A 12,204-nucleotide genomic window follows, 5' to 3' on the forward strand; every position below is an offset into this window, starting at 1 on the left:
AAGCTCAAACAATTTAATTTAAGCTGCTAACTTATCATGGAGATGGAATGCTGCTATGATGTAAGCCATAACAACATTCAAATTCGTATTTATAACCTTTAACTGATAAGATCCATTTTTGCTCTTTGCTTTCTTATCAATGACGTTTAATGTTTGAAGGAAGTGGAATCTTTATTCCAACAATTTCTCTCATGGCTCACAGCCAACTGATTATTTTTCTTTTAGAAGTTTGGTTGCAGACAAGATTCTGTATAGCCAATCTTTGATTGATATTTATCACAACTTTAGCTACAAATGTACATATTCTGTGTCAGTTCATCAGTGGTTTACTACTGATCTTATTACTGAGATCAGAAGTGAAGACAAATCTCACCCGTAACGACAACATATATCCAGTCTCATCATAGGCGAAGGCTGTCCTTTAGTAGCTCATCGAACTCCATTCCACTAACTTAACTTTTTGTTATCTCCACACTGGCGTCTTGGAATTGACTTGAGAAGAAATTATAAAATAGACAAAGATAAATGCCTGGAAAAATTTGGAAACCAATCTTGTCAAGAACACACTATGTTCGGGACAGAACTACTTAAAAGCCGAGATGAAATATTAAGCAGCAACAGCAGTAATTGCAAAGCCCAAATAGGCCGATCCCATTGCATTTTACTGTATATTAAGGTCATCCTCCTCTTCATCATCTTCGCAGGTCCAGAGGAAATGAGCATAAGATGCAGTAACATAGCTGCAACATGGTGGGCTTTTATTAGATAGATTTTCAGGGTTTGATGCTAAAAATAAATAAGAGACACAGCAGGACCTGAGAAGAGAGTGACAAGGACATGGTAACAGATGCTTACCAGTCTTGAGGGGCAGCTTCGACTGCTCTTTCAAAGTAATTTCGGGCACGAGACAAATCCTTGTGTGTTTCCCATATGAATTTGGCATACAGTGACAGAATCTCTCCATCCTTTGGGCTTACCAATATGGCCCTAGAATAGTATACCTCTGCTCTCTTCGTATCATGCTTTTCCTGAGGACATCAATCCAAACAAGACATAAAACAACTTCATATCAATAGTATATCATATTAAAAGTCTCTCGAGATCAACAAGTTCTAATAACAGTGATAAATTACTACCCAATAAACCCAGATGACTAAATATTGATACAAGTGTCAGAAACTCAAGGTTACTACATGGCTAATAACAGTGGCTCACAGTTGGGCAAATACATATCTTATCGAAATTCACTAGTGATCAGCAACTATATGATTTCTACAATTCATAAGCTTACTGTGCTCATCTTTTAGTATAAGCATATAGATTTACTTTCTCAAGAATATAGATCAAACTCCTTAATCCATCTTTCAATTATATTCTCTCACATCTAAGAAAATAAATTCAGCAATACCAAAACCAATAGACACAGTAATCCATGACTACCCAGATGAGTAAAGAATGATAGACAGCCTTTATGTTCTAAGCCCTTTGCAGTTAGAAGGAAGGGCTTGCTGTTCAGTACTGGGTTTGGTAGAGTGGGATGATTGTTTTAAACTTTTGTAAATCACGGCATAAAGAGGGTAAATCTTAAACCACCATTACGTGATTTTTTATTCTGGAAAGCTTAAAGGTACTTTTAGGCATTGGAAAGCTTAGCAATGAAAATCGGCGTCCTGGTAAGAGCAGGATCCCTGCCTAGGGGCCAATCAAAAGGAAATTGAATGAAAAAAAAACAAGAAAACCCCATAAATAACTCTTTTATGTGGTCATGTGTTAGATAACCAGTTTCTGGAACATGTATTACACTTCAGTCCTCTGATTGTCGTTCGAAGCCCATTTGATTGATGTCAGTAACATACAGATGCCTACTTGACATAATCTACCACGTTGTCAAACCTAAAATGAAACAGATTCAACATCCACCTCATGCAAAAACTTGGCATAGTTCCTGAGCAGAAGAGGATTGTGAGGGTTTGCTTCCAACGTCTTCTGATAGTACAAATCTGTGCTGCTGATTTCTCTTCCAGAGCTTTTCTCTTCCCCTGTTACACCATCTTGAACGCCAGAGCCTTCCTTTATATGCTCTCTTTCATCTACATGGGCAGGAGCACATCCTCTTTCAGTGCACACCAAATCCATTCCATTCAGTCCAGCCTTTAAACCCAACAATTTCTCTGCCATCACAGGATTCTCAATCATACTTTCACCATTTACAGAGACAAAAAAATTGTGGGTCATTTGGTTTTTATGTTCTTGTAGAGGACACTGAGGATATGAGATCATATCCCTCTCGGATTGAACTTCTGTACATGGGGACGAATTCTTGTGATGGTTTTCCTGGTAGAGAGAATCCATCATACCCATCCTATTGAATTCAGCTCTGCTATTTGCAGCAACTAATAGCCCATTCATCCTTGACCTAAATACTCTGCAACAATGACATTTTGGAGTTCTCTGAATGTTTTCTTCATTCCTGATCAGAGGGTGCATCAGATTACCTTCTGAAAGAGCCCTTCTAAGTTTACCAGATATCTCAACTTTAGAGGGACTCCTACCTTTCTGGCCAGAGCACTTCTTAAGACTTGCACACCTGGATAGTTTGTAGTTACATCTGCTAAAATTACAAGGCTCTGAAAGAAAGCCGGGATGATCCATCGAACAGGAAGAAGATCTGAACATCATTTCCCCATTAAAAATTGGGCTGAAGAGCCCTTTGTGGGATACTACAGAAAATTATCTCCGACTCAGGGGTTTCATTCAACAAGATAAATATTTTGATACCGGAATGTATAGAGTCCGCAGACGCTCTTTCTTCTGGTGGAATCCTATTTTCGTTAACAAGTAATGGGCGATGGTCATGGGTTGAAAATTTTACTGATTTTTTATCGTTAGAATTATAAGCAATGAGCTAGTTGGTCAGGACAAATACTAAAGTCTTTTTCTTCCCTGACAAGACCGTATGCTACAGTTATGAATTTGCTGTCTTTTGCGTTAACCCCCATCGGTCAATCTTGAAGGGGTGCTTTGGATTGCGTGAATGGAGAGAGGTAGGAAACATCTTTTAAAAGTGGATAACGAGCTTGGAACATTTGTATGTATTGTGTTAACTATTGCGAGGAATTCAGATTCTAAGAGGACTGTACAGACAGTAAAATAACAAGGAAAACACAGTATGACAAAAAAATCTAATGATAGTTATCAAACTAACCAAATTCTGGAGCCTTTCAAGGAAATGGAGGTGTCAGTTAATTTTATATAAATTTAAATCTATGATCATAGATTTGTTAAGCAATTTGATTAAGTAATCAAATAAAACTGAAAATAAATTTTTTTCTAGAATGTAAGTATAATCAATTACCCTGTTCTTGTATGCCATACACCATTAATATAATGCGGTTCTATTTCAACTAATCCCTACATAGAAAGGCAACAAACCATAATCAATCAAATCAGTTCTAGCCTCCACCTCTAGAACTATTTGCTTTGAGCATAGCGGGTCAGGACAACACTAACTTCGTCTTCTTGGCGGACTGGATTATATGCCACAGTAATGAATGAATCTTTGCCTTTTCAGTTCAACCCCATCTGTCAATTCAGAAAGAATATTTGGGACAGAGTGAAGTGGGGAGGTTGGAGTAAAATTCGATGTAAGCTTTATCGGTATGCGATTATGTAGATTATGAGAATTCAGGATAGAATTGTTCAAGGAAGCGGCTATCCTCCCACTAAATTGTTTAATAAGAACTGAATGGAAGTTTCAATCAACAATTTATAATTTGTATTTCTGAGAGTTTCTTTTTTAATTAATCATGAATTTTGTTATATGGAATTAATTTTCTATACTTTATTAAATTTTTCATTTTTTTTAATACTTAAGATGTCATAAGATATTTTTCATTCTTTTTAACAAATCTTATCAATTTTCTCTTCTTTAGATATTTTCTTCCTTTGCACGTTATAAGAGTAGTGATTTTGATGCCCTTTGAGTTCACCCTTCTTTAGATATTTTCACTCCTTTTTTACACCTAAAATGTTATGAGATATTTTATACCTTTGCATAGTCATAATAGTAGTGATTTTGAGTTCACCCTAGAATGAGTGCTTTTAGGAGAGTGAATGGGGAAGGTAGGGAATGTCTTTTAATGATGGGTATGCGCATGCTAATCACTAGGACAAAATGAGATGAATATGAGATTTGTGAACTTATAATATTTAAGAAATCTTGAGTCTGATTCTTCTGTAAGAAATAAACAGCTTGTCTACCTCTTTACAATTTATAATTCTAACTTTCTTATTATTTTAATTAATGGTGAATCTTTTGATATGAATTTGGATTAAGTAATCTATTATTTTCACTATAATGTCTTCAAATAAAAAAGTTCATTTTTTATTTTAGAATATTAATTTAATTCATTTGAATGTTCTTGCATATCCCATACCATAAATATTATACCATGTTGCTTCTATTAGTCTTAACATGTAATTGTAACAAGCCTTATCAACCTATTCTTATTTGCATATTTTCTTTCCCCATTCTACAATTTACTACACACGCTTATCACATTTTAGCTTTTTAATATATCTTTTTGTCAAATATAATACTTTTTCTTGTGATCACATGTAAAATTAAATTTCTTTGACATAATATGTTTTTTTCATCCAATTGTTTAGGGATGTTACTACTTTTGACATTTGAGATACAAAAATATCAAAGTGCCCAACATAAAGAGCACTACAAAACCTTGTCACTATCCACTAATTGATCTAACATATGAGACATATCAGGATATAACTACCTCTATTCCACTAAATTTTAATGTTGCATTTGATTTGAAGCCTGTCTAGGCAAACAATCCACAAAACCATTCCACTCAGTAGGAATTTGTGTAAAACTAACATACATCAAGGAGTACAAATGGAGAATATATTTGGTAACCAAAGCTAATGTTAGTTAACACCCTCGAGTTGTTGCCTAGTTAATAGAGTCACCACCACCTCAAAATAAGACCCACAAATAATTCTCTGTCACAAAAATGCCCAATACCATGTAAAATAACACTAGCTTCATTAAATTATTAGTACAAAGTCCTTGTCAACAGAGAACATAAATTGAATATACCAAAAGTATGTCAACCAACTTCACAAATGTCAGCATCCCTAAAATTCCTTGCGATGAAATGTTAAATTTTAAAACTTTGTGAGGAGAAAGTGTTTAAAGGTCATCCAAATTGATTTTTCGCAGATGATGTATCACAAAGAGAGTGAATAATTTCCACCACAATTGTATTAGAACTATCCTAACAATCAGAAAAATTGGTAGATCCCTTTCCAACCAAACATGCCAATGATAAAAGGACCACGAGTCCACACAATCTAAAGAGAAGAGGTTTTAACAACTGTTTAATCCCATTAGACCCAAAATTCAGAAAACTCTACACATCCCACTAAAATGTCAAACTTCCTTAACAAAGAAGAACTAGAAAATTAAAGATGAGAAACTTGCTTCACCCTTAAAATTCATCAATAGTGTGTAAAAACAATATTTTACTCTTCTATTTAAATTTTTTTCCTCCACTATTTAAAAAAAAGATGTAATTATATTCCTTATTATGTTAAAGAAATATTAATACCCCAATCATTAAAAATAGAAATGGATTTTATTTGCTAAGGAATATGCCTCTTACAACTTGTTCTTCATACGTTTCTTCTTGTTAGCTCCTCTAGTGTTCCATCTCATTAATTAATATTAAATGGAGAGATGATAAACTCTCTTTGAAATTGTTTGATCACATATCTCTTGACTAAGATTTTAAGCTTTTTTATTTCAAAATTAGTGGACTCTTTGTTAATTTAATTTTTTTTTATTTGGGCTAATCATTATTATTATTCGTCACACAATTTTATATTCTTCCGCAAAAGATGACAATAACCAAGCAATCGCATTGAGCAATTTAACTTTTTTAATTTATTTTTCGTTTTCCCAAAATCAAGTCAAGTTTGCTATGTCATTTCCAAATTCTTATATAATGATAAATGTGCTCCACTTCTTTAATATCATTTTATTTTATTGTTTCTCCTTCTAGAATGATAGATGTATGAGACTTTTTCTATATGTTGGTTTTGACATATCATTTATGTTTTGTTTAAAAAATGTCTTTTAAGGTTTGCAATGTGATTTTCGAAATATCTATTATATTTTATATGTTTGTATGGACGGTTTAAAAAAATAGATGGAAGTAATTAAATTATAAAATATTAGAAATTATTGAAACTTAAATTATTAAAAGCTTATATTTAGGATATTATAGCATTGAAAATGTTATTTTTCAATTACTTTGTCCAATAGAATCTTTTATTTTTCAAAAACTTTCAATTTTATATAGTTCTCATATATTTTGATATTTTACTAATTTTAAGAAGGAAAAAAAATTCCAATCTTATTGGTTGTAGTCTTGCTACATCATGGGTTGGCTTTTAATTTTCTATTTAAAAATTTATTTATTTTTCCAAACTTTATAACTACCATATTAAATATGATAAGACAACTCAATAAAATGAAATAAATTTGTTTGACAATATATAAGAATATCTTTGGACATATCTTATCTAGAAATTAAATTAAATTATTTCTCCCCTCAATTTTTTATATTCTATTGGGTAACTAAAATATAATGTAATCTATTTACAACCATTTAAAAATTGAAAGTATACTACTCATTTTATTTTGGATTGATTCTTCATGTCACATATTATAAACAATTTTAATTGAAATCTTAATTTTATATTAAAATATTATTTTGTCATCAATCATAGATTTTAATTTAGTTGAACTAATTAGTTTAATTGAAAAATGCTCTTGCTACTATTTTTACTCAAAATAAAGGATCTTTACTTCAAATTGTTGCAAACTATAAATATAATAACTAATTATAAACATAAATAGTTATATGATAATTATTGATATTATATTTATATCATATTATTAGATTATTTTAATTTAAATGAGTATGTATAATTAACATTCTATACATAGAATAAAAATCTCTTACTTTTTATGAAGGTACCACTAAAGCTTAAATTATAGCTCTTATTTTATATTATTTAGTTTAATAAATAATATCTAATAAAGATTTTTTTTTTTTTCATTACAAGAATTAAAAATTAAGCTAAGTAAAAGTCTTAAAAAAAGAAATAAAAGAGAACATTTTTTCGGTAAAAATACACAATTGAACATTCTATATAGCTAGATTGCATACATTTTTCATACTTTGACCATAACCTTCAACTAAGATGCAATATTGACAGGAACTAGACACTATGCGTCCTTGTTATAATTGTAATAAGAATATATATAATAAAATTAAATTAAAAGATATTTTAGAATAGTCATTAAATAATGTTATTGAGGTCGTGTAGAATCTATATATCATTTTTTATAATTGATGTCTTTGGTTTGGTGATTGTTTCAATTATGTTCTTTAATAATAATAAAATATTTTTCAGTCTTAAGTGGCATAAGTTTAAAGGCATTGTAGGTTCTAAAAACATAAATAACCGACTTATGCATCATTAAAACAATCTAATATAATGTATACCTAAAATTTTGATCAACTTTACCTTGTTAACAATTGAGTTTGTCAAGGTGGTGTTTGAGGATACCATTTCAATGTTTGCTAACTTGACAAGGGATCTATTTTCCTATGACAAACCCCTTTGGTAAGTTTGAAGAAATTACAAATACAATGTACACAAATATGCAAGTAGTCCAGATGACAATGATTGCATATTTGGATCTTAGTTCCCTTAGAAATTGAAGCATTCTTTCATTGATCTATTATATATGTGTTCTAGATGAAAATAAGTCCATATTTGAGCCAAAACTTCAATCCAATCATTTGAGTCAACAATCAATAAATAGTCTAAATGGAAAGAAATTCATGCTCCTACAAAGGTCCATCTAGTGGTCTCATAACATTCTAGAACCCAAGGCATGTCATGCTTGAATTGGATACATCTAGTCCTGCTTACCAAGCTTTAAAAGTTATAAATTTTGATCTAAGTTGTACAGTTATAAATGTGTATAGGACATCAACAATTGATGAAAAAAGAATTTGAAATACACTAACAAAGTATATCCTATATTCAAAAGACAATAATACCACTCTAGGGGATTATTTCAATGCCATTACATCCTTGCAAGAGAAGAAAGTTGGGATTATTCCACCTCCAAGGATAATAGAGGATTTCCAATACTTTATCAATAAGAATGCTCTTCATGGCATTCTTCCTCTAGAAGGTCATTTTACATAAACAAATAAAAGACAATATTCCTCCCTAATAGAAAAAAGGCTTAATTGATTTCTTGTATCAGGTAATTGGGTATCACCAAATTATAAGATGCAATCGGAAAACCTTCCCTTAATTTGTTCAATGAAATTTTCTATTACTCTTCATCTCTTTAAGGATTCCAATGATTTCACACACAAACATTTTGTTAAATTTGAAAGGATGTAGCTTAGAAATCCTAAATTCTTATCTGTGTTAAAGTTGTGGTAGGTAAATACCCATTTTCAAAAGGGAACAAAAATGTTCCAATTTCAAAAAAAGTTGCAATTTGTCAAATCAAAGATCAAAGAGTGGAACACAAATGTATTCAAAAATAATTTTGAAAAAAAAAGTGTCATAAACTAGCTTTCATAAGTTTGTGAGCATATTATTCAACATGGGTTAGATCCTAATACATAAATGCATCGGTTAGATCCTAATTTCAAAAGAAGTTGCAATTTGTCAAATCAAAGATCAAAGAGTGGAACACATGTATTCAAAAATAATTTTGTTGAAAAAAAAAAGTGACATAAACTAGCTTTCATAAGTTTGTGAGCATATTATTCAACATGGATTAGATCCTAATACATAAATGCATGGGTTAGATCCCAATTTCAAAAGAAGTTGCAATTTGTCAAATCAAAGATCAAAGAGTGGAACACACATGTATTCAAAAATAATTTTGTTGAAAAAAAAGTGTCATAAACTAGCTTTCATAAGTTTGTGAGCATATTATTCAACATGGGTTAGATCCTAATACATAAATGCTTCAAAAATAACTTCATGGTTAATGGGTGGAACTAAGTAAAAGGGATGAACTATTTGTTGGAATGTGAAGTCATCATAAATGACATCTAGTTATGGTTGAGTCATCATAGATGCCCATGTAGTGTGTCATTAAGGCGCTCATTGTAAGCTGAACACGTCAAAGGCATCTTGTTAGAGGTGTAATTTTTTTGAGACTTACTATACTTAGAAAGTTTGTATGAGTGGAATTAGTATAAATAGTAAGTTATTTTGACAACTTGCCAAAAATAGTAATTTTGACAAGTGTTTTACATGTAGTTGTATGAGTCATGCTTACTAGATTTAGTAAATATTCTATAATTTAGACTCTACAACTTAGTTGTTACATGCAACTTGAAGTCATGATTGTTCATACATTTTGAACATCTATGATAATTCCTGAGAAAGAAAATTGAGAGACATTTTCCCATGTTTTTACTAAAATATTTTTACTAGGTTTTTCCATGTAAATTATGTGTTGTACATATTTACTCTTTTATGAAATTTTCTACACTTGTTAATTTTATTACATTTGGTATTAGAGCAACGTTAGTAGTGTATAATTCATTCATTTAGAGTGGTGAGCAATAAAAGAACATTATGTTAACAAACTTGAGGTGCAAAAATTTGACGGTTTAGTTTTTTTCCCATAGAAAGATGAAGATTCAAGCTTTACTAGTGAAGGATGGATTTGATTTAGCTCTCAAGAGAGTTTCATCAAAACTTGCAAATATGAGAACATCATATTGAAATATTATGGCTAATACTAATCTAGTTATCTCTAGCATATTTTGTTTTATTCAATATTTCAAAGGAGAAATCTACTCATAGTTTATGGAAGAAGCTTGCACATTCATATGAAATGAAGTCTTTCAAAAATAAAATTATCTTATGAAGACAACTGCATAATTTGAGGATACATGATAATACATCTATCACAGTCACCTGAATGATTTTAACACATTGACAAGCAACTTGGATTCACTGGGAGTTAAGATTGTTGAAGAAGATAAGACAATAATTTTAATTTGCTCCTTACTAGATAATTTGGATGAGTTGGTAATGGCTCAAGCAATAATTCTACACCAAGTGGGAAGCCTATCTTTAAAGATGATGTGCCCGCTTTATTCTCTAAGGATTCAAAGAGAAAGACATCTAAAATATCCTCCTCTAGTGAAGCATTAGTTTCTAAATTCATAACTCAAGAGAGAACCAATATTGATTATGGAAAAAATAGGTCCAAATCCAAGGGGAAAAAAGGTGAAGTGCTAGAACTATGGAAAAATGGACATGTCAAAAAGGATTGCAAGTTACCAAAAGAAACCAAGGAGAGCCCTAGTACAACAACATCTGAAGCAAAAACTATAGAATTTTTGAAAATGTCATTGGAAGATGAAGAGGTATTAATTGTTAATTTGAGAAGTTCTTTACTTCATATTTGGATTGTTTATTTTGGTGCTTCATTTCATATGACCCCTCATAGAGACTGGTTTTCTTCTTACCGGGCTTGTGATGGATGTATTTTTTATATGGAAAATGACAACCCATGCTAATCTATTGGTGAAGGAGAGGTAATCATTAAGATGTTTGATGGATAGTTAGAACTATTCAACATGTTAGGCATGTGTCTAGTTTAAAGAAAAATATTATTTCACTTGGCGTGTATGATGAACAAGGTTTTTGATTTAGTGGTGGAAATTTTTGTTTTAAAGGTAACAAATGGAATCTCAGTTTTACTAAAGGGAGAAAAAGTTGGCAATCTCTATAGGTTGATTGGTAAAATTGACAATGGGGAGGTTGTTGTTGTAACTAATATAGAGATGGACTCATTGACAACCTAGCATCAAAGGCTAGGCCATATGAGTGAATGAGATCTCAAGGTATTGTTAAATAGGAATCTTCCCGCATGTGTTAAATTCAAAGATTTAAGTTTTTGCAAACATTGCTTGTTTGGGAAACAAAATAAACTGAGTTTTTCTAGAAGTATTTCCAAAAGAAAATATGTTATAGATTAAATTGATTCAAATACTTGGAAAGATCCTATAATATCTAGTGGAGGTTATTATATATATTTTCATTTGTGTTCTATTATTCCCATAAGGTGTGGATATGATGTAGGAGCATCTTGGGTACTTTGGAAATCTTGTATCATCCAAAATATTTCCTTTCATTGTTTTTGTTTGTTGTTTGGAGAATGGTCATTACTATTCATGTTTTCTTTTTCCACACAATCATCTCCTTAATGTGGACCTATCATGGATCCTTTTTTTTAAGCTCATGGAACTTAATTCCATCATTTGCGGGAGTTATCCTTCTCTTTATTCAAGGCATGCTGATTTCTTGCTAGCTCGAGTAATGTGTAGGATTTTCTTTGGTGAGGTTTTGTTTGACATCATGGTGCCCTGTGCTCTTAGGGGTCTCTTCTTGGATCATATGTGGACCTATCTATGTCCCCGCAGTAGTTAATTTTCTTTCTTGAAAATTCGTTGAACTATCCTTTGGGGAGAGATCTATATTTTCAAAATAAATTGCCCAATGAGCTGACTCCTAGCCTTGATGGCTATAATATTAGAGATCTAGGATTAGGAAAAGTACAATAAAGTTAAATAGATGAAATGAAAATGATTTGGCTTTGTAATCTTAAGATCTTAAGCTTGATGTTTGTAATTTGGATGTACATGGTTACAACCAGGTAGGCCTTATCCATGGCATGTCAAATGAAAATTATCTGCTCATTATTGCATTGATTCCTCTATGATACTTGTGGTTTCTCCTATTTTTTGTGGCTTTCTATGTATCTCTAAGTGAGCGTAGCTGGGTGGTGACTTTCATTCCCTCCAACCTTGCATCAGGTTTGTTGGAAACTTACAATTGGAACAATTGTTGTTTTGTCATTAATGTCAAATCTATTGATAAGACATATTGCTACCTAATCTAAATGTCATATATATTTGATTGATGAAGAGGATTTGAGAAGTTGCTCATAACAAAAGAACCTAGAGGAAAGGTTGAGTTATGAAAATGAAGCTATAATGGACATTTAATTAGATAGACTTTGACAAAGAAAAGTTAATGTTAATGTCAAGAAAGTTAAGC

At 31.4% G+C, this 12,204-nt stretch overlaps 1 protein-coding gene across 1 annotated transcript; it reads right to left on the reverse strand.

Moving 5' to 3' along the window:
- Positions 1-245: 245 nt before the first annotated feature.
- On the reverse strand, positions 246-3,119 carry LOC149534554 (uncharacterized). The gene is made up of 3 exons (XM_089804880.1): positions 1,921-3,119; positions 856-1,028; positions 246-740 (listed from the first exon to the last, which is right to left on the reverse strand). The coding sequence occupies exons 1-3, from the start codon at positions 2,677-2,679 to the stop codon at positions 662-664; spliced, it is 1,011 nt and encodes a 336-aa protein (XP_089661006.1). The 5' UTR covers positions 2,680-3,119; the 3' UTR covers positions 246-661.
- Positions 3,120-12,204: the final 9,085 nt, after the last annotated feature.

This window comes from Cupressus sempervirens, chromosome 10 (genome assembly GCF_028749045.1).
Source record: "Cupressus sempervirens isolate cs-2001-9-10 chromosome 10, ASM2874904v1, whole genome shotgun sequence".
NCBI classification, from domain to species: Eukaryota; Viridiplantae; Streptophyta; class Pinopsida; order Cupressales; family Cupressaceae; genus Cupressus; species Cupressus sempervirens.

Excerpts from the sequence above, each read along its gene's own strand:
- LOC149534554 (XM_089804880.1), bottom strand. The coding sequence starts at position 2,679 with ATGATGTTCAGATCTTCTTCCTGTTCGATGGATCATCCCGGCTTTCTT. Across the intron at positions 1,029-1,920 it reads ATGCCAAGTTTTTGCATGAG|GAAAAGCATGATACGAAGAG; the intron begins GTGGATGTTGAA and ends TGATGTCCTCAG. Across the intron at positions 741-855 it reads GAAGCTGCCCCTCAAGACTG|CTATGTTACTGCATCTTATG; the intron begins GTAAGCATCTGT and ends ACCATGTTGCAG.